Genomic DNA, 26298 nt, shown 5'->3' with positions numbered 1-26298 from the left:
TTTAAGATTTCAAATTGTTTCTTGGTATTAAATCATTGCTTGTGTTTGTGTGCAACTATCCAAAGGGGCTCCCATACGAATGTATAGCAATTTCAGCAATTTCGACCGTATTTAGTGTTTTTACCCAATCCATTCTCAAGATAACTTTAAAAGACATTCTGGCCGCTTGACAGTCAATTCCGTTTTTCTCTTGTGTTTGCTGGGGGAAAGTGGAATTGATATTGTGTTTGAATTCTGCCATTCCTGAAAACCTGTTCTCTCCTCCTATCACTTTACATTGCCTATTGGGGGTTTGAGGGGTGTGCAGGGGGAACCTTTAACCACAGTGCTATCTGATCTGCACACACACATAAAAGTATTATTTCTGTGCTGAATTGTTTTGCTCACTATTACTACTTGTGTATTAAAGAGATTATTCAGTGCTACATCACTCCATTGGTGATTATTGGGTACCCATCCAAACATAGTGTGTTTAAATTGTAAATACATAAATATATATTTTAACTTTGCAAACCAGCCTTATTCATGGTTCAGTGTGAGCGGGGGGGTTCAGTGTGACCGGGGGGTTCCAGGAGAGGGGCATGATATGAGTGGTATATCGTTCAGAATAAAGAACTTTTAGACAAAAATAAATAAGGATTTCAGTTGTGCATTACATGCTAGGCGTTGACTTGGATGTGTGCCAGGTTGAAATCACTTACACTGATGAGGCCCAACAAGGCCGAAACACGTCTGAGGTTGCTTGTGTTTCTGTGCAGAGGGGACCTGGACTAGCAGTTTGGGCTGGGCTGCTACTATTGCAATGGTGCAGATGGGCTAAAAAACAATGGTGTGGATAGTTCCCCAGAGCAGTCACTTTTTTGGTTGTAAGAATAAATAACAAACATGTAACATTTCTGTGATTTTGACATTGCCCATTCACATTCCTTACAAAAGGAAAGAGATGTAAACCAGTAGCTAAATTACTGACCTTGGAGTCTTGAGAACTGGGAACTAACCATGTATGCGCTACTTGCATAGAAATGCGTGTCCTTTTGCTCATATTACACTATTCCCATAGATCTCAAATTTAAATCAGTGTAAAGCAGTTGTGTTGTCAAGTAATTTCCTAGTTATATGGGCCCACCCCCTTGCTGGCATCATGCTTGTTTTAGTAATCATGTGCCAACCAGTTCACAGGCATCATATTGTTCAATGTACAGAATCTCACATTTAACCACTGCTGCTCCTTGGGTGTGGGAGCATTGTATATGAGATCATGAACAGATCCATAGCATGTCTAATGACACTGGGCTATTGCAACATGCAAATATGAGTCTGAGGTAAAGTAACATTATTTATCAACTAAATAGCAGGCATGGACCCTCCCACCTTGTGGTCCTGCTGGCTTCATACCTTAAAGAGAGTGGGGGTCATTCCGAGGTTGGAGGTAAGGAATTACCGGCATCGGTAAGGGTGCCGATGCCGGTAATCCCTTACCTCCATATTCCGAGGTCCCTTTGCGGGTCCTTCCTTACCTCCTGCTTTTAGCAGGAGTTAAGTACGGGACCCGCAAAGGTACTTCGGAGATAATTACGGTACCGTAATTTACGGTGTCGAAATTACCTCCTTCTCCATTCCCATTGAGCCCTACGGGGCAGAAATGGGAATGGGGAAGGGCAAAAGGTGAATGGGGAATTACCGGTCCCTCCAACCCTGGAATGGCCCGGTAATTACTCCATTCACCAAGCCGAATTTGGGACGGTTTCGGAGGCAACCATGGAGCTAATTACTCCATGGTTAGCTCCAATGGCTCCATAACCAGCATCAGCAGTGTTTCTAATCACCATGGTGTATTGTAATGGACTTAAAATGTTTCTTAAAAACATAGCCACTTACACGGGTGGCCCAGTGAACCATACGCTGCATTTTCTTGGTTCGGTTTGTAGTATTCAGCATTTGGAAGACATTATTATGCACAATACAGTTCAACTGGAAGCACAGTCGCAGAGATATCCCTCAGTGCATATAAATGGTACGTCTTAGTAATGTTTGCCCTGAATGATCTGTCTGTCGGATCTTTGTCATGAATGGGATCAAATATTGCTTCTTTTTTGTGAATACAATTGTTCAAAAATGTTTGCATTGAATAATGTATTCAGCATATAGCACTAAGTTCCTGATTTACAAAAATGTTTTTTAACATGTGGAAGTCCCATTGAAAACATTTTTGTAAATCAGGCCCCAAAGAGATTACACACATTTATGAAATAACAGGTATTTTGTGAGTAGTTCCGCCTCTTTTCACATTTCAAAGGTTAGTATTCAGTTATTGGAGCAATTAATAAAAAATCATGTTTACATGTTGGTGGGTTTTAATATGAATCTATGCAAAGGAGAAAGTAAATATGTGTATTTCCCAAGTACAAAGTATGTATTCTTTAAATGCATGTTTTCCATTGGGGGAGTGGTTTTCTCTAATGCCAATATTCCTCCATATTAGCATTAGGGCAAACATTGCCCTCCTGCACAAATGCATTGGAAACACTATGGACCAGATTTACAGAAAATGCGCATAGACCCTGTAGGAAAGGAAATTAACGTCTGCCACCCCCTTAGGTGCTTTAGAGGACACTTATGGGGAAGGATGGCGTGCTAAGAAACCCTGCACAAACACAATATTAAATATAACTGCGTAGACTTACGGCCCGATTCATGGAATATTTGCCCGGTTCAAAGAGAATTTGCTAAAGAGTGACCTTGCACTGCCGACACAATCCTTGATTCCTGCAACCGTGCAGGTTATTAATGTATATGTAACGTCATTAGTGACGATGTGTTTCCTTACAATACTCTGCTTGTACTATTTTTGGGCAGAACGTTCTCAAGCAGCAGAGTTCTTTGCTGGCCTACCGAATTTTGTGTGATTAAAACTTGTTATCCTTGCAAGAATCTCTTGGCCTTTTTCCCTAGCGGGTTATATTTTTTCTGGCATGAGCGTTTGATGGCGTGCCTTCAACCCTGCATGCAACACCACTTTGCGTGTACTTGCACACAAAAGCATGTCATGTGTGATCTGCATATTCATGGAATTGTAATCACAAAGTAAGCCTAGGCGCAGTAGCGGCCGTAATGGCCATGACATGCCCCCATACAAAGGCGATCTAGCCACATATACCAACCTATGCACCATCCTTGTCTGCAAAGTCATGCACCCCTGCATTACTGCCTGCAGTCTCCCCGCAACCAGGGCAGCACTCTGGCGACACTGTGAAGGATTCTACGTAAACCCATAACTGCACTCCGACGATATGCATTGCATTACTCGTAACTCAAGTCGGCCCCGGGTAAATCTGTGTGTGAACCCCTGTAAACTATGGCTGCACCCCGCTAATCTGCATACACACACCCCTAACTGCAATCGGCACCCCAACTGTGTGGCCACACCCCTATATTCTTGATCGAAGTATACCTTTGCGCTTTGATTCCTATGCAATTCCGACTTTGCGCATGCCTTCATGTGACAGTGAGATCACAAGCTTTGGATGTTGATTCCCCCGACGTGATGTTGCACGGTCAGATCCATGAATACGCTTCATTTTTCACAGTGCTGGATGTGCGATTTCCTTGCACAGGGTGTCCCTCGACATGCCCACGTAATGCCTTGCTCTTCCTCATTCTGCAGGGAGAATGGGGAATATGCATGTTCCACGCCCTGTTTACTTCATTGAGTAGGCCCCTCCCACACTTTGCGTGGGGTCTCATGCAAGTCACTCGATGGCATGCAGAGACGGGGTGGACCTGCGCAAAGTGTCAGCAAGGACCCAGAAATGCACACAAAGTGAGTTCCATGAATCGCTGGACAGACTTTTGCATGCTAATTAGTCACTTATCAATACACATAAAAATTCCATAAATCAGGCCCTATGCTTTGGATTAGGACAATGTTTGCTCAGAATTGCACGTGTACCTGTGACAGGTTTCTCTAACATGGACCTGGTAGCATTACAAACAATTTTGCATGCATGCAGTGACACCAAACAGAAATACAACGATCCCAACATACTAGCAGACATATATGCATCTACAATTTCCTTAGCAGTTAACACCATTGCCCACTATCTCGTCGAAAAGTCAAACCAGTCAGACACTCCAACTCCTGGTTTACCCCCAACCTCTTAGAATTGTGTAACAAAAAACATCAGGCTGAACTAATGCGGGAAAAAAAACTTCAGAGACCCTGAAAGGTAAATTCACTGACATAGCTAAGCGATGTAAGCTAGCAATCGTCTCAGCAACAGCAAACCGCCTTCAATGCCAGAATCTCCAATGTAAAGTCAGATACCCAAGACATTTTCTCCATCTTTAGGGAAGTTGAGAGCCCCACCACTCCTCCCCCTACCCTTACCAAGGATGAAGCATAGTGCACAAGTATCCAAATGGCAATGCTTACGAAAATCAACAACCTGAACAAAAACATTTTAAGCAATCAAGCCAGCTGCTATTCACACCCCATCACCTCAGCCCCTACCACTGCCCCAGACAGCCCTAACTCCATGGTCCCCCAGTTTCAATTCAAAGAGATCTCGGAGATAGAAGTCCTAGTACCATCAAAAGCCAAAAACCATTGAGATGCAAGGGATATATCTGTCCTGCCTCCATTATCAAAGACTGTGCTAAAATCCGATCATCACTACATTCATAAACTCATCCTTCTCCACAAGCACAGTGCCTGCCAGCCTCAAGGAATCCTGGGTAATCCCACTCCTTAAACAACCCATCCTTAGACGAGCTAACCCTATGAACTACAGGCCCATTACTAATGTCCCCTTCTTGCTAAAAATATTAGATCGGGCAGCCTACTTGCAAGTCCAGCACTTCCTTGAAGCAAACCATGTCCTAGGTATGCGACAATCTGGCTTCTGCCCAGGCCGTAGTATGGAATTCCCCATTGGTGGACCAAAATAACCAGATTGAGATCAGGGACAAGAGAAAGCCAACACTTCTCCTCCTCCTGGATGTTTCTGCAGCATTCGACCTAGTCGATCACAAAACCTTGTGCCACCACCTTACTACCTCGACCAACTATTCTCCCATGGCTACCGCCTGGATCGCTTTCTTTCAGCAATGTGGAGTCATGAGGGGATTTGCAGAGAATGCCAATGCCGCACAATCCCCTATTCCATGTGGGGTACATCAATGCTCATGCATATGCTCTACCTTATACTATATCTTCACCAGGCCCCTATTCAACATCCTTGACTCCATCGGCATCACCTCCACCAGCAAAACCCAAATTCCACTCCCACTCTCAGGCAACTATACGGAAGACTGCAACACCCTCAACAACACCTACTCCACAATTCAGGCGTGGATGGCGGCAAACCACCTGTGCCTAAATCCTGCTTGTCAAACCCCCAGTAGTGCTAAAAAATCTTAGGAACCAATATTCTGCCTTCCATATTGATAACATCTCAATCACTGTCTCAGCATCAGTTAAAACACTAGGGGTTTACCTCAACGCTACCCTCTCCATGACACGCCAAGTTAACACTATTGCCTCCTCAGCAGCTTACACTACCAAAGTATTAAATGCCTCAAGACCTTTCCTTTCCAAAGAAAGCTGCCTTACAATAGCCTGAGCAATCATCGGCGCGTAGCTTGACTGCTGCAATGTCCTCTTTACAAGCACCTCATCTAGAAACCTGCAGAAACTTCAAGTTATACAAAATAATGCACTTTGAGCAGAGCTTAACATTCCAAGAAAATAACATATCTCAGCAGCTCGAGAAAATGCTCATTGGCTGCCTGTCCGAGAGCGCATCATCTTTCAAACTTTGTCTATCACCCACAAGTGCCGTGCTAGCATAGACCCCCCCCCCCATAAATCTCTCATAAAATAGCCAAGGGTCACTCGAACAGACCTGCCAGGACACCCTTTGCTCACCACATAGTTTTGCCTAAATTCAGAAGGGTTAAAGCCAGAGGCTCCATCTTCCATTATATCGCAGTCAAACACTGGAACTCCCTCCCCCTTCACTGAGAGCGGAAAAATCCTACTGGGGGTTCAGAAAACTACTAAAAGACAGTTGTTTGACTACACTAACTAATGCAGGTCTAACCGCACAAAATGTTTAATTGATTAACCGGAATGTGATCAGTTGTTTCTGTAAAACTACAACAAATTACCCAAAATCTTTTAATACATGAATCCAAATGTGATAACAGCACCTCGATGCCCTTAGGTTGTATGTGTGTTTATAAATTAAATAAATGAATAAATACATGCAAAGAACATTGAGAAAAACATGTGGTTGTAGGCCAACCTATCTTGGAACTAAAACATAGTTCTAAACCTTTCTGTTGGGAACGCATTCCAGCGGGCAGGTCATTTGGCTTTGTTCATCGTCAGTGGAGGAGCTCCCACAAATGTACTACATTTTGGAATTATCAGTTTATTCCCTAAGTTAGAGGAGTAATTCAGACTTGGACCCCTTACTCTCTGTGCCTAGAGAGACACAGCTTCAACTAATGGTTCATGCCCAACAAGGCAGAAACACGTGTCTGGGGCTGCCGTCCGTCTTCTTGTTCATTGGAGAATTGCCTAGTATTTTGGTACTGAACGGTCCTTGTGTGCAGGATGAAACTGATATGGAAATGGATATTTCTCCTCTGTGAAAGGGACACTGTGCTCTAACGTGGCTGTAAACCCTCCTGGGGGGAAACCAGTCCAGAGAACAGGTTATTTGATTGTGTTTGTTCACGGAAAAGGGGCTACCATCATTTTGCTTCAATGCACATGTATTTGCAATGATGCGAATGCCAGTTGGAAAATTGCAGAATCTAAAACTGTGATTGCTCAAGCATAAGTTACCATAATACCTCCCTAGGTAGGCAGAGGCCTTCTTCTGCACACCGCTTACGAATTTGATATGAGTTTTAATTCGAAGGTAATGTTGAGTCCAGTATAAACAAACAATCTATTTGGGCTGATTCACAAATCATTTTTCAATGGGAAAATTGATTGGAAAACGTGTAAATTAGGCTCATTGGGGTTTTAAAAGAAACGGCCATTATATTTAATGGAACCACCACATAGTTTGTGTTCAATTTGCAATGTAGAGTCTGTTCTGGAGATTGCACAAGGGGTAATATTAGCTTGGTTTTCTCAGCAAGTATTGTTTACGCTTCAGTTAAATTAATTAGGAAGTTGAGCTACGTTTTTAAAAGGTCCTTTTAATGATGTTTTAAACAATTATCTAATTAATTTTTCTATTATTACATATGCTTTATAAATGTTGGATTCACTGAACATTTTCATATACAACTAATCCATGCGTTTGATATCACATAAGAAAAAATAAAGATATGCATTGGGGGATCTCAAGGCAAGGTGTGTTCCATTTTGGTGAACATTTAGTTCTTATTTTCCGACCTCATCTATTGGTCCCAAAATTCACCAATGTTGCACTATTTAACTCTTAAAGAAGCTAATTTGCGCAGTCATAAAAAGGGATATCGAGTGGTAGTACATCATGTTGAAATATATAAAGTGTCACACATAAACTCTATGTAAACATTAAAATAACTTAGTATTGAGCAAAAACATCTATCTAGGAACCACATGTAAGGCACATAATGGAAAAACTGGCTCTAGACAGTGGTGTAGTGGGGGCAACTGCAGCACCCTCACTGTGTGGGACTCCACCACACCATGTTTGGAGGGGCCCCATCAACTTGAGAAAGGAATGATTTCTTTCTGAAGTCAGGGCTTGTACTATGACTTCAGAAATAAATCTTCCTAGTGCAGAGTGGGATGGAGGTGCTCCGGCTACATTGTATATGTCCTGAGCCAGGCAGCTGGGGGGTCTGCCTACTCCCTGGTTCCCGCTGGTGTGCAGTGCGGGAGCCTGAGGCCTGCGTGAGGAGGAGTCCCTCGTGGGCAACAGATTCAAAACATCAGATAAGAAAAACATAAAGGGCCTCATTTCAAGGGCGGCGCTCCCATAATGAAGGGAGCGCCGATTACGAGGTTCCTTTTGCGGGACCCTGTAAGGACGCCTGGTAAAACCAGGCGTCCTTTCCGGGTCCCGCAAGGTGAAGAGGGAGGTAATAACGGGTCAGTTGTAATGTGCCCGTTATTACCTCCCTCCCCATTACCATTGAGCCCTATGGGAATGGGGATGGGTTCCTGCAAGGAGGAATTACGGGTTCCTCCTATGTCGGAATGACCCTGTAAGTCCTCATTGCAGGAACCCGCTATTGGAGCCCGGTATGGAGGCAGCCATGCCCTTATTAAGGGCATGGCTGCCTCCATACTCGTAATGAGGCCCAAAATCGTTTGTGTCTGTATGTGAGAGGGTGTGTTATGTATTATGTAATGTGTGTGTACATGAGTGAATATATGATACATGCGTGGCTGGGTGCACGTAGGAATGAGCGAGTAAAAGGTGTAAATGAGTGAGTGGTGTGTGAATGTGTGTGCACGTGTGTTTCTTCTGGGCCTGGGAAAATCGGATTTTAGGGGCTAGGGGCAGGGTGAAAGAGGAGGGCAATGGCATTTTTAGTGGGCATCTTTCCATGATAAAGCAAAACATGATGGGTGTTATTGGACTGGCATTTGGGTAGAGCAGAATTAAAAAGAGACATAAGAAAGGGAATAAGGAAAATGTAGACAGAACGAATGAGAGAAGAAGGGAGAGCATCAGACGGCACAGAGCTCGGATTACCATTGCTATTAGCAAGAACAGAGGTTTAGTAAGAAAAGAGGCAACTTACCCAAACAATCATATAGATTCATACTACTGATAGTCAACAGCAACAGAAAGATCCAAAAGTAATGTAGGACAAGAAGAACCCTAAAAAGACAAACAAGCATTGGAAATGCCAATAGTTTTTGCTTTTGTGTAGATATGGGAAAGGCATTTGCAAGGTACTGCCGTAATGGTACTAACTGGCAATTTATGGTAGCAGCTGCAAAATGTTGCAAGTACCTGGGCCTATAATAGGAGTGCCTGGCAAATGCCTATCTAATACCTATACACAAGCCAAAACTGATGGTTTTGCCAATGCTGGTTTTTAACATGACTTCAGTGAGGAACACGCATACTACTTGTTAATTAAGTAATTGAAGGCAGACCTGGCTTAAATATTTTTATTACAACAGTAGTACATTTACAGCACCAATCAAACCATTAACTCTCAGATCGCTTTGAAGAAACATTGGCAGGCACTTTGAGTGCAAAGTTTGATGGCAAGGCTTGGGAAAGCTAGCTGAAAGTGATCCCAGGAGGGTGTGTTTTGGGCAGGTATGGGCAAGAAGTGGGTGGGAATGGCCATTGGGATCAGTATGGCAATGGGCAGTGAATGGGTGGGTAAATAATCAATCAACACCTACAACCAGTGTATCCCTCCTCATATGTCATCTCCCCCTATCTGTACTCCAATGCAATAGTTTCGGCTTAGAGGTGATGCTAAAGCGCCATCTTGTAGTTAAAACTAAACATGGCATATATAAAACATAGGGCTTAGAGTGAGGTGTGAAAGGCAGGGTCAAAGAGATTTCGATTTGGGATACCTCACAATCAAATATGTGAAAAAGGAACTTATAGGACAGTGGTCGTAGAAAATAAATGTCCTATCTTTTTGTTTTTATATCACTTGGTTTTGATATTTTGGTAGCTAAATATTTTTGTTGGCATATATTCAGTCCGATACCTTTTCTCCATTGGTACCTTGACATGTACTCATTAGGTTTTTTTAAAAACTCTCAGTAAGACTCTATGATAAACATGCTGATCGTTTGTAAGAAAATTCATGAATTTTTCACAAGCATATTCTTTTATGTCAGTGGGAGCTTTGACATACCTGGAGGTCCAGGATCTCCAGGTTCTCCTTTCATTCCAGGGGTATCACAGCAGTTGAAGAAAAATTCACCAGTTTCTAACGTATAATTCTCAAATGGAAAGAGGGTTGTTGCTGTTCTGTACGCCTGGTTTAAGGGTTCTAATTCTGATGTGGTTTCACTTATCTCTAAAGCTTCTGTGAACATGGTTTCTTCTGTTGCCGGTACAACTGATGTCTCTAAATGATTTGTAATTTCAAAGTCTGGAGCTTTCTTAGTGAAGAAGAACTTGGTTGCAGGTGTGGTTTTTGCCTCCAAATAAGCAGTCACAGCACAACAAATGAAAGTGACACTGAGACAAGACAAAAAACCCATGTCTGTATCTGGAAGAAAACCAACATGTAAATGTCAATGGACAAGTAGGGATTCAAGGGCAGAACATTATTCCAGAAACATGGAAAGCGAATCAAGATTAGCCTCCTCCCCTAGGCAAACTAACATCAAATAAGAGTCCATAAATTCCCCGGAAAAGGTTTGTTGCTGACCAGGTCATTTTTACCACTGTGTAGAAATTAAATGAATGCAAAGGAAACATAACATATTCTTCTGCTTCTCTCTCTGGGTTACGTACATGATTGCTACAACAAACATACAGAAGCTAGCAGGTTATCTCTTTTAACTAGTACATTCGGTTTTGATATACACATAATGGCGATAGAGTATGTGTTAGTCAGTGGCAAGCAGGCAGAGGTAACAATACTATGGATGAAATGACTAAGATTCTAGAGCAGATTAGTCAGTTCACCAGTTGGGTGTCACAGATAGTCACTGCAAGGGTACACTTTTCAATTCAAGCTTGATTTCATTAGGTTTGTAATTGGAGGGCAAGTGCTTCAATGGTGAACGATTCATAGTTGATAGTAAACACTTATACACTCAAATGTGTTTTGACAGTTTTTTGTGTTGTTGATAGGATAGCTCTGAAACACTCCATTTATGTTTAGGAGAACAACACCACAATGTTTGGATACAATGGAGAAAGCGACTGGATTGTTGTTCATCTGATGGTGAGTATTTAGAATGTAACAGTTTTATTCTGTGATCCATAATAGCCATATCATGGAAAGGGGCCACACTTGAGCAAACTTTGTTCAGATTGTTCTCGTGCTATTCTTAGGACTGAACACCTAAATGCAGAAATGCATGGGACACATCAGAGGAGAGCCCAGGAAGGACTCATCATTATAAATAACATTTTATTCAATACATACAAAAAATAAATAATTTCAAGGAGCATTCATCAATGTTTTTTCATCACCTGTAAGTAATCATCATGTTTTAGATATAAAATCGTGTGTGTTTGTATGTGTATGTGATATATTAAACTTGTTCGATAATGGTGCATACTCTTAGAAACTTTACTTTTACCTTCTGTAAACACGTGAGATTGGAGTAAATGACAGAGGAGAGAGATTACAGAATTGTTTTCCCTTTTTCAAAGTTACGAAAAAGAGGGGACGTCTGCCACCTATTGTGTGCGTTTTATACCGAGATTTCATTTTGTATTTGTGTACTTCACGTTGTTTATGTTTTCCTACAGTTTTATCTGTGCTTTCCTAAACATATTAAATGAGGATGAATACAATAAAACAATTACTCTGCAAAAATAAAATATAAAGGATTTCATAGATATATATAAAACAGGATTTTAAAACAACTGCTTTAAATTGTTTGTTTAGTGACACCTGGTGCAGGCTCTGGTTCAGACTTACATTATATGATCACTGGTGAAGCTTGCGTCCCTTGAGAAGTATGTTCAACTATATACACAATATTTTGGAGCTTGCAAAACCAAATCTAAATCTCTGTTGAGAGTAAAAAACGTAAACATTTATTTTGCTTGTTTGTTTTTGTATTACAGTACAACAGAAGAGCACAATTAAATAATCAATGTATGTTATTAGCACAAGGCCGAGTGGGGCGTGGGGGTGGCGGCAGTTCACAGCCAGTTAGTAGGTTCTGAATGGGGTCTTTATCCATGGTAAAGCCCACACTCCGAGCCTCCCTGAAAGCGGGAGGCCGCCATCTTCCCCGCTGGGAATGAAGGTAGGTGCATCCTAGCCCCCTGCTCCCATTCCCCTACTTTCCCCCACCCCTGACCCCAATGTCAACTTCCCTCACCTATGCCCATTCCCACCCCACTGACCTAGTGCTTCCTTGTCCATCGCCGGCACCAGGACCACTTGGTATTCCTGGCGCATCTCCGTTGCGGCAATGGCCACCAGGGAAAGTGAGAATGGACTGTGTAATTCCCTTCTCTCTAATCCCTTCAAAGACATGTTTGCTTGTAGTAATTTTTTTAAAGTTGAGAAATGGCGAATGTGCCATTTCTCAACTTTAAAGAAATGCTGTTAGCACCCCAGTGAACATGCCGGGATTGCTAAAAGCAATAAACCGCCCACGCTGGTGGGCTTTACCAGGGCAGATAATGCCCGGTCTAACTTTAAAGTCCTCGCTTCACTCTGGCTTTTAACTGGCCTGGCCATTAGCTGGCCCGATAAAGTCCCCACATGTCAGGGTTTATTGCTTTAAATGTTTATACACATTTATATTGTAAAACATTTAAGATGATGCATATTTTACAAATTATTGAAACACTTCTGAGGTCGAATTTAGTTGAAGGAAAAATACTTAACTTGGGATACTATTTGCTACTTAGGTGTTTCACTTAATAACATTTTCTGTTGGTGTGCGCATATGGAAACCAATGTCAATAATGTACCAACAACTGGTGGTGTTCTCCTCAGGCCTGAATCTGCAAAGTTCTACCATCGGGTCAATGCTCCCAATATATACAATGCCCATAAAGCAAAAATGGCTATTTGTGGGGAAGGAGGCTGGAGTAACCCTGATCCGCAGCCAATTCAACAAAAGGATAATCTATGTCTCTGCTCCATAGCGGCTTTACCTGAATATATCCTGGTCTCCTCTATGCAAACAGATCATAATATACGTTACATAACTGAATACATGAAGTCCTCACCCTTTGATTGTGAATAAGAATGGAGAAAGCATGGACATTAAGACAGAAGATGGGAAAATCCCATTGAAAAACGCTTTGTGAATATCTGACCCAATATCTTTAGCAGACCCAAATAATTATATTAAGAATAATGACCAGCAATTCCCACCAGATAGTTAAGCAAGAAGCCCCGAGCCGCTGGGGCGTTATCAAGTCAGGTAATGCCCCAGGGCCCATAGTTATAGGCCCAAGCAAAGCGAGTTACAGGTTTGGGGTGGGGGGAGGCCGGGAGAAAACACTTACCTGAATCCCTGGCAGGGGAGGATGGCAGTCTCCAGCCGTGTGGTGGCTCAGAGAAGGGATTACCCCGTTCCGAGCCTCCTCATTGGCTGAGGGGCGGCCACACCCCCCCTGCCGGGGATATCAAGGAAGTTTAAGCTTCGAGGGATTCTGCGTCAGGTAAATCCCTGGCGAGGGCCAATCAGATTGCATGTAACAATCTGATTATCTCTCGCCGGGTACTAATTATAATTATCATACAAGAAGCTGCTGAGAAACACCTTACAAGTTCAGTTTATTTTAATATCGAGCAAGCACTTTACCTTGGGAAACAGTGGAGGAACTTGCCGTGCAAGAACTCTGAAGGTCTAATTTCTCTGTCAACAGCAATGCAAACACTCTGCACTTTAGATACCTCAAGAACAGGTAGTAGTTTGGGAATTATGCATCTATGAGCAAATCAGTTCTGGAATTGGGCTAGATTTCCTCAGATTTGGATTCCAGGAAACATTGTTTCTCCAGATGTTTTTATTAACTAAAAACACATGTCTGAGATGCCACACATTGCACCAGCAGTAATCCGCTGCTGCCATTGTTCCGAGGCTTAACTTCTGAACTCAGAAGAGGTCTGCTCTTAATTGATTTTGTTTGCTTGTAAATACAAGCAGGAGTCTTGTATAATTTATGTAGTTCATGGGTAAGGATGGTTGGCATGTGACAAGTCCATTAAAGGATGCAACCAGTGCTTAATTTGTAAAAAAATAAGCGCCAGTCCCCAAAAAATATTGGCCCCATAATACCAGGCGCAGCGCCGCCGCACCGCCCACACCAGTTCAGTGCTAGACCTAGATCGGCCCACCACCAGCCCATCACACTGCTGCTGCTTCATGTCACATGTTTAGCGCTGCATGAGCAACTGCTGGCAGAGGCTAGTAGTGGGATGGATGGGGAAGGGCACACATGGGTTGAGAAAGTATAATGCTTTAAAGTTGGAAAACACTTGTTATGGTAGGTGTAGTGGTTCCAGCATTCCGGCAAACCCAGAGGCAAAAGAGTGGCAAAAAATGCCAGAGGCAAAAGTGTGGGGTTATAGCCCCCTCAATCAATCCCCCCTTTAGCAACGCCTGCTCCTCCTCACCCCTGCCCACAGACTCAACTGTCCCAAATGTCAATAAGGTAATGCCCAAAGGCCTGGTCCAACAGGGAAACGGGGGTCTCTTTTGTATGCTACCGTGGGCATGTTTCATCACTTAGCGTTAGTGCAACGTGCTGTTGGCAGTATTGACCAATTTCACTTGCACAGTGTGCATGAAAAAGCAACATTAAACACACACTTTTCCCAAACTAAAATCTCAGTTGCTATGAATTAAGGTATACATTATTATATGTATTGTGAATTATACAGTTTAACTATTCAAACGCGCCACTGGTATCCAAAGTGCACAAACTGAACATTATTCGGTGTTCCATTAAGTAAATGTTGCTATCGATAAATCGTTCATTGTGTTTCAAAAGGCATTTTAAGTCCCAGTGCCTATTTGAGTCCCCCCCTTCTGGCCTTTCTGATCATTACCGGCAGGGGGCCAAATTAGGGCAACTGCACCAGTGTCACAAACTCACAAATGAAGAATGCAGTGCTGCATTGCATTTTTTGGCTATTCTGCTCCACTGGTGCTAAACTGCACTATGCACAAGGCAATATTGTTGATGATGGGGATGAATTGCACTGGGTGACATGTTCACCTGCTTCATTTTCATTTTTTCTAAAAATATTGATGCCGGCTCACATCCACCACACTTTAAAAAGAAAGCCACATACCAAGATGAATGTCTGAACCACTGATATATACCATCACCATGTTTAATAATGTCCTAGTCGAATTAGTGGCACCTAGCAAGAGTATAATAACACAGAATGTCCATTTAGTGCTATTATTGTTTGTATATATTTGCTTGCATAATGACGTGAAGGGTAGGGTAGCCAACTAACTTGCAGGCATGGAGCCCTACTGCCGTCCCCCTTCAGACTGCGCCCTCTCTCTAAGCAGACCGAGACAATAATAGAAGGTTTCTGGCTGATTGAACCCTTTATATACCTCCCTCGCAGTGTCGGTAGAACGGACCGTGATAAAAACCACCTCTTAAAACTAAATGTGTCATTCACACACGCTGTTGCCATAACTGGGCCACCCCGTAAAGCAATTCCTGTTTGGACCTGTGACAGACATGGCACGTCCCAATTGGCACAGTGGGCACTGAACTCACTGAGCTATTTTACCAGCCAAAGCCCCTTAAGCAGAAAAACTCGTGCCAAATAAAATTGTTGTTCCTGTGTGCCCCATTGGATGGAACAACGAGCAAAGCAAATCACAATCCATGCATGTATTGTAACGCAGCTTCTAAACCCCACTCACCTCTCATTCCAGTTCCTGGCAATAATCCCCCTGGCGTAATCCATATGGCTAAATGGTCTTAAAACGAGTGCGGCTTGGTGTCCATCCACATAGTGCTATGCTGGCGTGCTCCCCACCCCCACTTAGGCACCCACACCAGCTGGGGAAACCAAGTGTGAGTAAATCACACCAAAGACATAGTGACGCCTTTGGGGAAGAAACTCTACATGCCTCTCTTCCCTGCGCGTGTATTACTACCAAAGAAGGGATCTTTAACACTGAATGAAAAATGGGAGCAGGCGCAAAGCCATCCAAATGAAACATTGTAAATTAAAGTGTCCCGGCCATCACTACAGTGATTGTAATAACAAACCCCATGAACGATTGAATTCGAAAGAAACTACGGTTATGGCGCCCATTTCCCATATGACCTTAATCGAGGTGACGGATATTAATGTGTTAATATTAATTAATTTGCAATGCTAGACTGCAGTCCCACAACATTATTTGTTTCCTTTTGCTAGAGAGCTTAATTAAAAACGCCTGTCTTGGTCATGGGCACTAGTAGCCAGTATGGCGATCGGCCTGCAAAAAAAAAAAAAAAATGTATTCCAAGTTTATTCCTGCAATGGCTGCTGCAGCATGGAGAAAATGCGCAGCTGAGCTTAACTGCCAACAGATAATTGTCAAGATATATATGTGGTGGGGAGAGGGGCTAAAGCCACAGGTGCACTTTTTATAAAACATTTTCAGAACACTGAAAAGGCGTGCGTCCCGGAGGCCAAATGCGACATGCCTGATGATAGGTAGCTCAAACCCTTCATGTGGTTTCTGATAGACTGATGCTCTACACGTTAAGCTATTGATGTCCCATGCACAACTAGCCATCAACTTTACAGTAACATAAATAATCAAATGCAACGCGCGGCTGTGCCAGCCATGCCCAACTGCCCATGTACGGCAAATTCACAACATGGCTTTAAATTAACGCGGCTAACGCCCTAGCCTAATTAATTCCCCCGGAAAGCAGATGTCACTGGTTATCCAAATAAGACCCGCGGCCCCCTCACCATCACCGAGGGCGTAACTAATGTTTAATCCTTCATCGCACCTGCCTGCCGAGCCACCTTTTGAGCAGGGCAGGCCCATCGGCAAGCCCAGAAAACATTCGCACACACCCAGCTGCCGTACCATCCCGCTGCTAGGACTATGCTAAGAGCAGCAGGCATAACACCGCTCCGCTTGCATTGCCCCGCGGCCTGCCTGCCAGCTCAGGTCAAATCCTGAGCCTGCGGCGGCCCCGGGCACACAACGAGCGGAGCAGGCAAGCAGCTGTCTGCCTCCTGCATGCGCCAGTCACCACAGCGTGCCACACCGCCGGCCGCAGTCAAAGTTGGAGGTCTGGGGGGGGGCTTAGTACTTACCGTTACGTTACTGAGTTGAGCTGAATTTACACCGCACACTAAGCCAGCCAGCCAGGCCTTCTTAAACTGCCTGCAAGTAGGCCGCGCACGGGACCACACGTGCAGGGGCAGGCTGTCCTTCCTCACGAGTCATGCCACGCCTTAACAAAGCAAGTTTGCCTCGTGTGGTGAAGGTGGCCTGCCTCTGCAACAAAAACAGACCCACGTGATCCACCCCCAAACGTCATCATGTCATTTCACTGGCTGGAGACTGAGATGAACAGCCAATGAAAACTGTACATTCTGTGTTACTATACAGAATGTATCAAATACTGCATAGTAACAACAGAATGCTGGTTTCCATTGGCTGTTTGTTGCTATACTCCCAGGCCCAGCAACCAGCCATGGCCTGCAACTGCAAGCAGAGCCGCAGAGCAGACTCGGAATGATATATGATCTTGGAACTTTGGAAAACTGAACAAACAAAGTAATTGCACGTGCCCCAGCCATGTTCCGGTCCCCAAAAAAGAGTGCCGGTGTTAGAGAATATGGAGATGTGCATGAAGCTACAAGCATGTGATGATATTATGCATTTGCTTTCACTGTGTTTCTTTGCCTTGATCGTACATTTGTGAAACAGATTTTCATAGGCTCTTTACTTTTTATGCTGGCAAATGTGGGTTTCTGCTCAGGAGGGAGAAAATAAAGCCACAATTATAGTCTTTTTGTTCAGCATTTTACTAGGCAGCTTCAGGAGAAGCGGGCCTCATCGACTACGACATCGACGACATCTGCTCTCCATTGTAAATAACACACTACCAATAGCTTGTGTACCTGCAGCAGCCTTGTTCATAATTTCCACCTGCTGCATGCCGAACCATCACCTGATGCCCCCTAAAGTCTGATGATTTGACGCAAAATCCACGCACCCTGCACCTAAGTTGGCCGCCGCCCTTTGTTGATGCTTGGCTGCCAAGCAACCGTGGGTGTGAGCCCCTTGGTAGAATCCGATTGGGTAATCCCTCTATTTTCACAGAAGGAAGCAACCAGAAGGCTTCAGCCAGCCACTTCCTCCCACGGCCCGCCTCTTAAGGCCAGAGCCTGTCTTTTGCCCAGCCAGAACGCAAGCAGATCTCTCCCAGGACGGCAGGAGCCCATTCCCCCGCCGCCCAGGCAGCTTCAGGAGAAGCAGGATTCATCGACTATGACATCGACGACATTGCCTCTCCATGGTAAACAACACACTATCAATAGCGTGTGTACCTGCAGCACCCCTGTTAATTATTTCCACCTGCTGCATGCTGAACCATCACCCGATGCCCCCTAAAGTCTGATTAGTTGGCGCTGTGTCCACGCACCCAGCACCTAAGATGGCCGCCGCCCTTTGTTGTTTGGCTTCCAAGCAACCATGGGGGTGAGCCCCTGGGTCTAATCTGATTTGGTAATCCCTCTATTTTCCCAGAAGGAATCAACCGGAAGGCTTCAGCCGGCCACTTCCTCCCAAGGCCCGCCTCTTAAGGCCAGAGCCTGTCTTTTGCCTGTCCATGGCCTGTCGGGACCGAGGGGCCAGTCACTCTGCCTCCCGCTTCTCTTACAGGGTAAGATGCATGCGACCGCGCCTGCTCGCGCACTATACCTCTGCCTCCACACACTAGAGGCAGTGCAGGAGTCTGGCAGGGTGAGCAGGTACCTGGGCCAGGAGGACAGAGAGTGGCCAGGTGCACGGTGCCAAGAGAGAACAGATCAGCAGGGGGAGAAGGGGAGAGAAGGCAGAAGAAAAGAGGAAGGTCTTGAGGTGCTTCCGGAACTGGAGATGGTTCTCCTCAGGTTTTAGAATGGCAGGGACTCTGTTCCAGAGGGATTCCCCAGCCGAAGACAGAGATCTACCCCCAGCTTGTTTCTTAGAAAAATGACTGACCCTGAGGGAGTTAGATGTAGAGGAGCGAAGAGCTCGAGAGGAGAGGTATTTGCGGACGGATAGCTGAAGGTATTTTGGACCCAGGCCCCAGAAAGCCTTGTGGACAATGCAGAGGGTTTTGAATGTAATCCTTGCATCCACTGGGAGCCAATGGAGGGATTTCAGAACTGGAGAGATACGATCCCAGAGCTTGAGGCCAAGGACAAGCCTTGCAGTCCTGTTCTGAATTAGTTGCAGAGGGCGGAGCGTAGAAGCAGGTAGATTTAGAAAGAAGCTGTTACAATAGTTCAAACTAAACAGAACCAGAGCTTGGGAGACCATGAACTTCTGGGGGAAGGAGAGGAAAGGCAGTGTACCTCTGAGGAGGTGCAGTAGGAAGTTTGACTTCACCATCCCCACAACACCTACTACTACACCTATCATAGGTGCAGAACGCCAAATCAGGCTTTCCACCAGAACACACAGCTCCCTTACATGCACAAAGCCTGTATTAGGCACTTTGAGAAAAGCAATACTATCCACTCGCACTATGATTAAATATAACTTCTCACACCACCCCAACACTACAAGCACCCAACATGTGACCAATACCCTCAAAAGCGTGAACCCTAGCATACTGAGGCCTGCAAAAGCTAATTGCATGCAACATGTTAGTCATAACCTTACTGCACTCACACCACTAGCACACACCCCAGCACTCACAACACAAATAAAACACTACCAACCTTAACACACCTCTGCTAAAAGGTGCACTGGTCAATATAAGATTGTTAGGAGCACATGCCATCGACATACATTATCTCATCCTAGAATATAAGCTAGACTTCCTAGTATTAACGGAAACCTGGTTGCACTCAGCCTCAGGTCCACTACTCACCATCGCCATACCACCTGACTACACAATATACAGAGCTGATTGGTAAGATACCACAGGTGGCGGAGTAGCCATCATCTCAAAATCTGCACTCCAGTTCAGAGAATGCAATTCCTAAACCTTACCAGGATATGAACTCCTAGCTCTCAAATTAGCAACTGACCCTAAAACCACCATCAACTTCCTACAACTGGAGCCTATATCTAAAACTTCTAAAGAGGAAGTGTTTACGCAGAAAGCCAACTGCCTCAACCTACGTATCTCTAACGCCACTTTCAACAGTAAAGAGGTATTCTCTATCATCAGAGAATTAGAAACCCCCATACCCCCTCCCTGTCCAGTTAATGTGAACAAGGAATGGTGCACCACTATCCAGGATGCACTAGCATCTAAGATAAACACTCTCCAAAACAAAATAGAGTCACATAGAAACCTCCTAGCTCCCACCACTGAACCCATTCTACCAACACTGACACACGCTACCACCAACTCTCCTGAATTTCACTTCAAACCAGTGAACACTGAGTCCGTACTCAAAACAATAGCTTCACTCAAACCATCTAATTGTAAAGGTAATAGCTTCCCGGCCAAACTAGTCAAGGACTGCGCACCAACACTAGACTAGCACCCATCATCACCAACTTTGATAATGCCTCTTTTGAATCCAACACTGTCCCAGCCAACATCAAAGAAGCCTGGGTCACCCCACTTCTCCAAAAACCCACATTAGACCCTACCATCCCCACCAACTATAGGCCCATCACCACAGTGCCCTTCCTCCTCAAAATAATAGATATAATTGCATACACACAAGTCGAATCCCACCTCGAAAACATCCAGCTACTAGAGAGAAGACAATCAGGATTTCATCCTAGTCATAGTACGGTGACTGCTTTACTGGACCTAAAAAAACAGGTGGATGCCATCAGGGATTCAGGTAAACTATGCATCCTACTACTATTAGACTTATCCACGGCATTCGATTTAGTAGACCACACCAAACTCTGTCTTACGCTTGCCAACAACTTCCACTTCTCTAAAGAGGCCACTGCATGGATCAAGTCATTCCTTGCTGACCGCACATCGAGAGTAGCAATAGGTGATGTTGCTGCAGACCCAATCACAGTCCCACTGGGGGTCCCCCAAGGCTCATGCATCTCCTCGAACCTCTATAACGCATAAACAAAATTACTCTTCACAGACGTTGACGCTATGGGAGTAATATATACTAACTTTGCGGATAACACACAAATACTCATCCCCATCTCAGCTTATATATCGAAAGGACACCATCGCTATAAACAAAATGTACTCCATCATCCAGAATTGGATGGCAACAAATAGCCTCTGGCTCAATGGAGAAAGAACAGAGCTACTGATAGTAGGATCCCCAGACCTACATCCACAATACACAGCCATATTCATCAACGGCACACCAATAAATATCTCCAAACAGGTCAAGACCATAGGGGTTTATTTAGATTCTAGTCTTACTATGTGTAAACACATTAGTGCGCTTTCATCTTCCATGGCTTATACGGCGAAACTCATCTCCCTAAGCAGGCCCCTTCTCACAGCCCAAAACTGTACCACCCTTGCCAGAGCCCTTATACTGGCAAAAATGGACTATTGCAACATACTCTTACTAGGGACTTTAAAAAAAAAACCTGAACAAAATGCAACTAATTTAGAACAAAGCCCTCCGAGCAGCACTAGCTATAAAAAAGAGAGACTACATTTCTCAACATAGGAGAGAAGCCCACTGGCTACCCATACAAGCTCGGATTTTACACAAAACACTCACCATAGCACATAAATGCATAACTGGCTCAGCACCAAGCTACCTCAACCATTGCCTAACCCGCAAAACCTCTTCTAGAACACACCTTTGCATCTCCGATTCAAAAATGTGAGAACAGGGAACTCCAGCCTCTAGCAGCCCCCAGAATTTGGAACTCACTTCCAGCGGTTATCTCCAATGAACCGTCCCTCCCCAAATTCAAGAAATCCTTTAAAACCTGGTTATTTAACCATTTCTAAAAACCTCAATCCCTACAGCACAATAACCAAAGCCAAAAGGATTGACATTTTGTAAGAATGTAAACTTATAGCACTGTACCACTACAGCTAACTCCAATTTGACTCTGTAACACTACGAAATGAATAGTATAATTTGCTAATGAAACAAAACTGTATGCCTACAAGTATGCTAACAAATATGTCTACCCTGTACTCACTGTACCCTTACAGTTAAGCCCTGCTTAACTATGTAACACCATGTAAAGAACTGTATGACTTGCTAAAGAAACAAAACTGTATGCTCACAAATATGTTTATCTTACCAACTAAGTACCAAGTAATCCTGTACCAACTTAGCACCAAGTATTCTTGTAACCTACGCCGTGATACCAGAGGGTTTGGGTGTATTACCACATGAAATAAATAAATTAAATAAATAAAACTATGTTGATTGATATGTTGGCTACGTTTTTTTTGCACGTTTCAAGTAATTTCGATGAAATCGAGTATTATTTTAGCACTGTGTTTTGTCTTTACACCTAACAAGCCTATCACTTGCCTTTGATGAATCCAACCCTAGCAAGGCCCCCATCGCTTGGCCACGCCTCGCAGGTGGAATGCTCCAGTTGTTTTCTTTCCCTTTCTAGCACTGGACCAGATTAAGGCGTTTTAGATTTGTTCTACGTGCTATTTAAACATTTCTAATACATTCTGTCATTTTAAAAATGCCTGTGACTTTTACCCAGAATGTGACCATTTTCAAAATATGTATGTTTAACTTGTTAAAGGAACACCTCTGTTTTTTAGTTGATTGTTTGGACAGTACAACTTGAACCATCTTGGATTCATTATTTTTGTCTAAAAGAGCCAGTTGAAAATGTTGGTGAATTCAAAGGCTAGCCTTAAGGTTGTATGAGATAATCAGATGGGGACGTCACAATTAAACCCAATGGGCCTGATTTACAAAAACACTTTGAATGGGAAAACCCCATTGAAAAAGGCTTGGTAAATCAGGCCCAATGGGTGTCAATGAGAGTCTCCAATCATTTCCCTAGAGAACATAACAGTACTATTGGAGAGTGTACAGTCTTTTATGATGTCAGCTCTCTGCACAAAAGCGTGTTTTATGTTTATTAGGTAATGCCCATTTAAAAAATATATATTTGTGCAAAAATAGTTGTAGCAATTTTCCAATTTTCTTAATTGTTTTTAATTTCAAAAACATATTCTTGTTCATAAAACTGAATAGATATCACTTTTCAATTTAGCATACCACGCACTGCATGCATTCACTCTTTTTAAATGTTTACATGGAATGGCATAGGAAACTGCCTGAAGCCTATTCGAATCTTCCTAAAACATCTTTGTTTCTCTGCTTTGGATTTTCCCCTAGAATATCTCTATTGATTTAACAATTAAACACATTGATTGTTATGTTTTTAGAGAACGCTGTTCTACTAAATTTTAAAATTCTATTCTCTTAAAATAATCCAGCATTTAAAAAAACAAAAGAAAAAAGTATCAAACGCCACTACAGCCTACAGTTGGATGTGAGAAAGGTCTGTTTATTTTAATTTGTATGTAGTTTCGATTTTTCTGATTTTAAATATATGTTATATGATTATACTGTATTGTTGATGCGGGTCCTGTGAGTGCAGTAAGAAGCACAATGCAAAAACACCTCTTTGGAACGAGTTGTGATATACCCATCGTGTACCTCAACTTAAATCAAAGCACTAATAATGATGCTATTGATTTTACACTTTGCCAGGTGGAGTGGGTGCTTTGTCTCAAATTATCTAGTTGAACAAGCATGGAGCAGGTCTGCTGCGGCCAGGTCGATAATGGGAAAGCAGGGAGTGGACTTCCGGCTGGTGATTACACCAACGAGCACGGTGGTGATTTATATCATCCGCACATCAGAGTCTTTGGAGCAAGACGGCGACGCGAGCTCTGTTCAGACATACTGTTCATAAATAAAAGGCAGCGTGTTCCTCTTCTACTAATACGAAACAAAATGGCGCCACTGACACTAACACAAGGCAAACGTCCTTACAAAATGCCTACGTAGGGCAAACAGCTCACTGTTTGAAATATCACGCGCGTCTGTTGGAAACCTGGGAGACCAAACGGGGAATTGAGGGGTTTTTGTTGCTTTTTTTTCTTCCCGAAAGGGGATTGGTTGAAGCAAGATGTAAATCTCGCTGACATAATTTCAGCTCGCAGAAACGTTTTGTTTTGAGTTAATACCTTGGATGAATGATATTGTCTTACCAGCACGGTCCTTAACGTGAACACTTACAAGAACAATGGGCACTGAGGTTCCCGGGACCAAAAGATGCAAGATTAGATAGTATCGCATTCTGTGTCGGTCTTTACTCTGCAGAGTATGTTCGAAAGCAGCTATGCTGCTGCTACCACCACCCACTATTTTAAACCGAGCTGTCTTTCATGTGCAAGCAGAGAGCACTGGAGCCCTCTAAAGGCGAACTGCTTATGAAAGTCTTCACAAGGCAGTGTACGTTCAGAGCATTTCCTTACTCCATACATTTCAGCTTTAATAATGTTTGGCATACAACCCTCACTAGCTTGCCATTTTAAAATAAATGGAATTTAACTTTCTGTGCCTGTAAAACATAACTGAAGAAAAACAAACTAGGCTCAGTCACTTGCTATTTCAGAATCAATATAGTAACTGCCTCGGCCCCCATGGACGGCCTTCTTTCTGTTCCCAAAATAGGGCGCCGGTTTAAACGCAGAGAGGTCAAGTTGAATCACACACAGGGTATTAAGCATAACTCTGACTTCTGGAGCCCAGAGAAAGCCAGAGGTAGGAGCAGAAACCTCGCTGTGAATCAGGCAGCCTTCTCCGCGATGAAGTCAACAGTAAATCAGAATTAGATCCAAACTCATGCACAAAAGTAAATTCATTGTTAGTCTTTGGTAAATGACATTCATGAAACTAAGTATTTTTGTACATTTTACAACTCGATTTCATTAGTTATTGATGAACTGGCTATATCAGCATGCAGGTTCATTCTGATGGCTACTAGCTGCCTCCAGGCACGCGAACAGTGCAATACAGGAGAGGTTGCGGTTCTGCAGTTCCCACCTGACAATCAAGCAGATTCTGCATAGTTTCAACAACAACAAAAATCCGAAAAACACCTGCAATACACAATATACTATAAAATCCAAACCTTGATAAACGCGATGCAACATACATACCACAAGGTTGTTTCTTATAGCCTGTGACGTGACTGCATTGTAAACTAGTGGTTGGACTAAACGCAAAGTAAAGCCAGCCCTCCTACCTGATGAGTGGTCCCTTTATCAGGATAACAGCCCCCTGTTTGGCACAATGGCAAAAGCAGTCTGCTCCCATCCGGGCGCAAATCTATTTTATTGCATTGATTCATTTGACTTCAGCCAATGAAAGAAGATCCCTCCACCGGAGCACCTCAGGATTGGATGATTCTGCTGAAAGAAAGAATCCTAGCACTGAAATGTGAGAAAATGCTAATGTTGTGGGTTCAATCTGGGGTTTACTTGTTATTTGTTCTTCTGCTGGCTTCTTTCCAAGACAGGAAAAGTACAGGGGCGCAGGCTACAGCTGTAGCAGCTGTACATTTTATGCGACAGGTGTGTATGGCAGACCATAGACACAATCAGGTGCTAGGTTAAAAAAAATCAAGTAAAGGGTCGAATAATAGTATTACGCAAAAATGCCATGAGAAGAAACAGGCAGCTTTGGTTGAATTGTAGACATGAATTTATGTTAAGTGGTAGCTGTATATAGCCTTTGGGAGCCGTACCTAGGTGACATGTTGTCAGTTTCTTACATAAGCCAGCTGTATACTCAGTATAGTAGGTTTGCTAAACATGATGGGGGGCATGACATCTAAACGAAACGGGCCCCTCCACATGAGTAGGACAACATGGTGTGCCACAGAAGCTGGGAAGGACAAACACCTTTGGAGGGTTGAATACATTAAGAGAAAATCCCTACTCGAATGTAGCTGTTTACATTTCGTATCAGATCTGGGGGATACCTATTTAACTATCACCATAACATCTGCTGATAAACTGACTCCATTGTGTGGGGCTTGATTAGGAGTTGCTAGTTACTGCTCCCTCTTGGAGGGTGTACTCTGCAGTTTTTAAGCATGTTTGCCTGACAGAATTCAGGAAAAAGATTTTTTTTAAAACAGAGGACTATTCTTTGTCTCTCCCTTTTAGACAGGCTGTGCACCGCCTACACTTATGGAGATTTCTGCCACCGTGGAGGGATAGCTGAGGGCTTCCCGATGGACAGCTAAGTGCAGAGTAATCCGTTTTTGAAAGAGAGAGAGAGATCTGTCCACCCACATGGGTTAAAACGATCCTCTTTTGGAGGACCAAATTCACAAACTAAGGAGTCGTAAATTCACGACTCTGTTTGTTGTTTTGGTCCATTCTGACGCAACATTATGTATAATAATACTATTATCCAGTTCATTTCCTTTTTTCATTCGTGCAGCACAATAAAATGCTATCAGAAACAATCCATGTGAAATACACTAAAAAG

At 43.4% G+C, this 26298-nt stretch overlaps 1 protein-coding gene across 1 annotated transcript in view; it reads right to left on the bottom strand.

The window, feature by feature from the left end:
• LOC138491776 (otolin-1-like) overlaps positions 1-25108 on the bottom strand; it is a 208872-nt gene extending 183764 nt beyond the window's left edge. The window contains exons 1-2 of the mRNA XM_069618481.1: positions 25046-25108; positions 9847-10206 (exon numbers count right to left, since the gene is read on the bottom strand). Of these exons, the coding sequence (XP_069474582.1) occupies positions 9847-10198 (352 nt within the window). The 5' untranslated portion in view covers positions 10199-10206; positions 25046-25108. The remainder of the gene's footprint in view (positions 1-9846; positions 10207-25045) is intronic.
• Positions 25109-26298: the final 1190 nt, after the last annotated feature.

This window comes from Ambystoma mexicanum, chromosome 10, assembly GCF_040938575.1.
Source record: "Ambystoma mexicanum isolate Mex_15411 chromosome 10, UKY_AmexF1_1, whole genome shotgun sequence".
Classification (NCBI taxonomy): Eukaryota; Metazoa; Chordata; class Amphibia; order Caudata; family Ambystomatidae; genus Ambystoma; species Ambystoma mexicanum.
The sequence above is the reverse complement of the archived record's forward strand: the minus strand, read 5'-3'. Positions and strand labels throughout refer to the sequence as shown.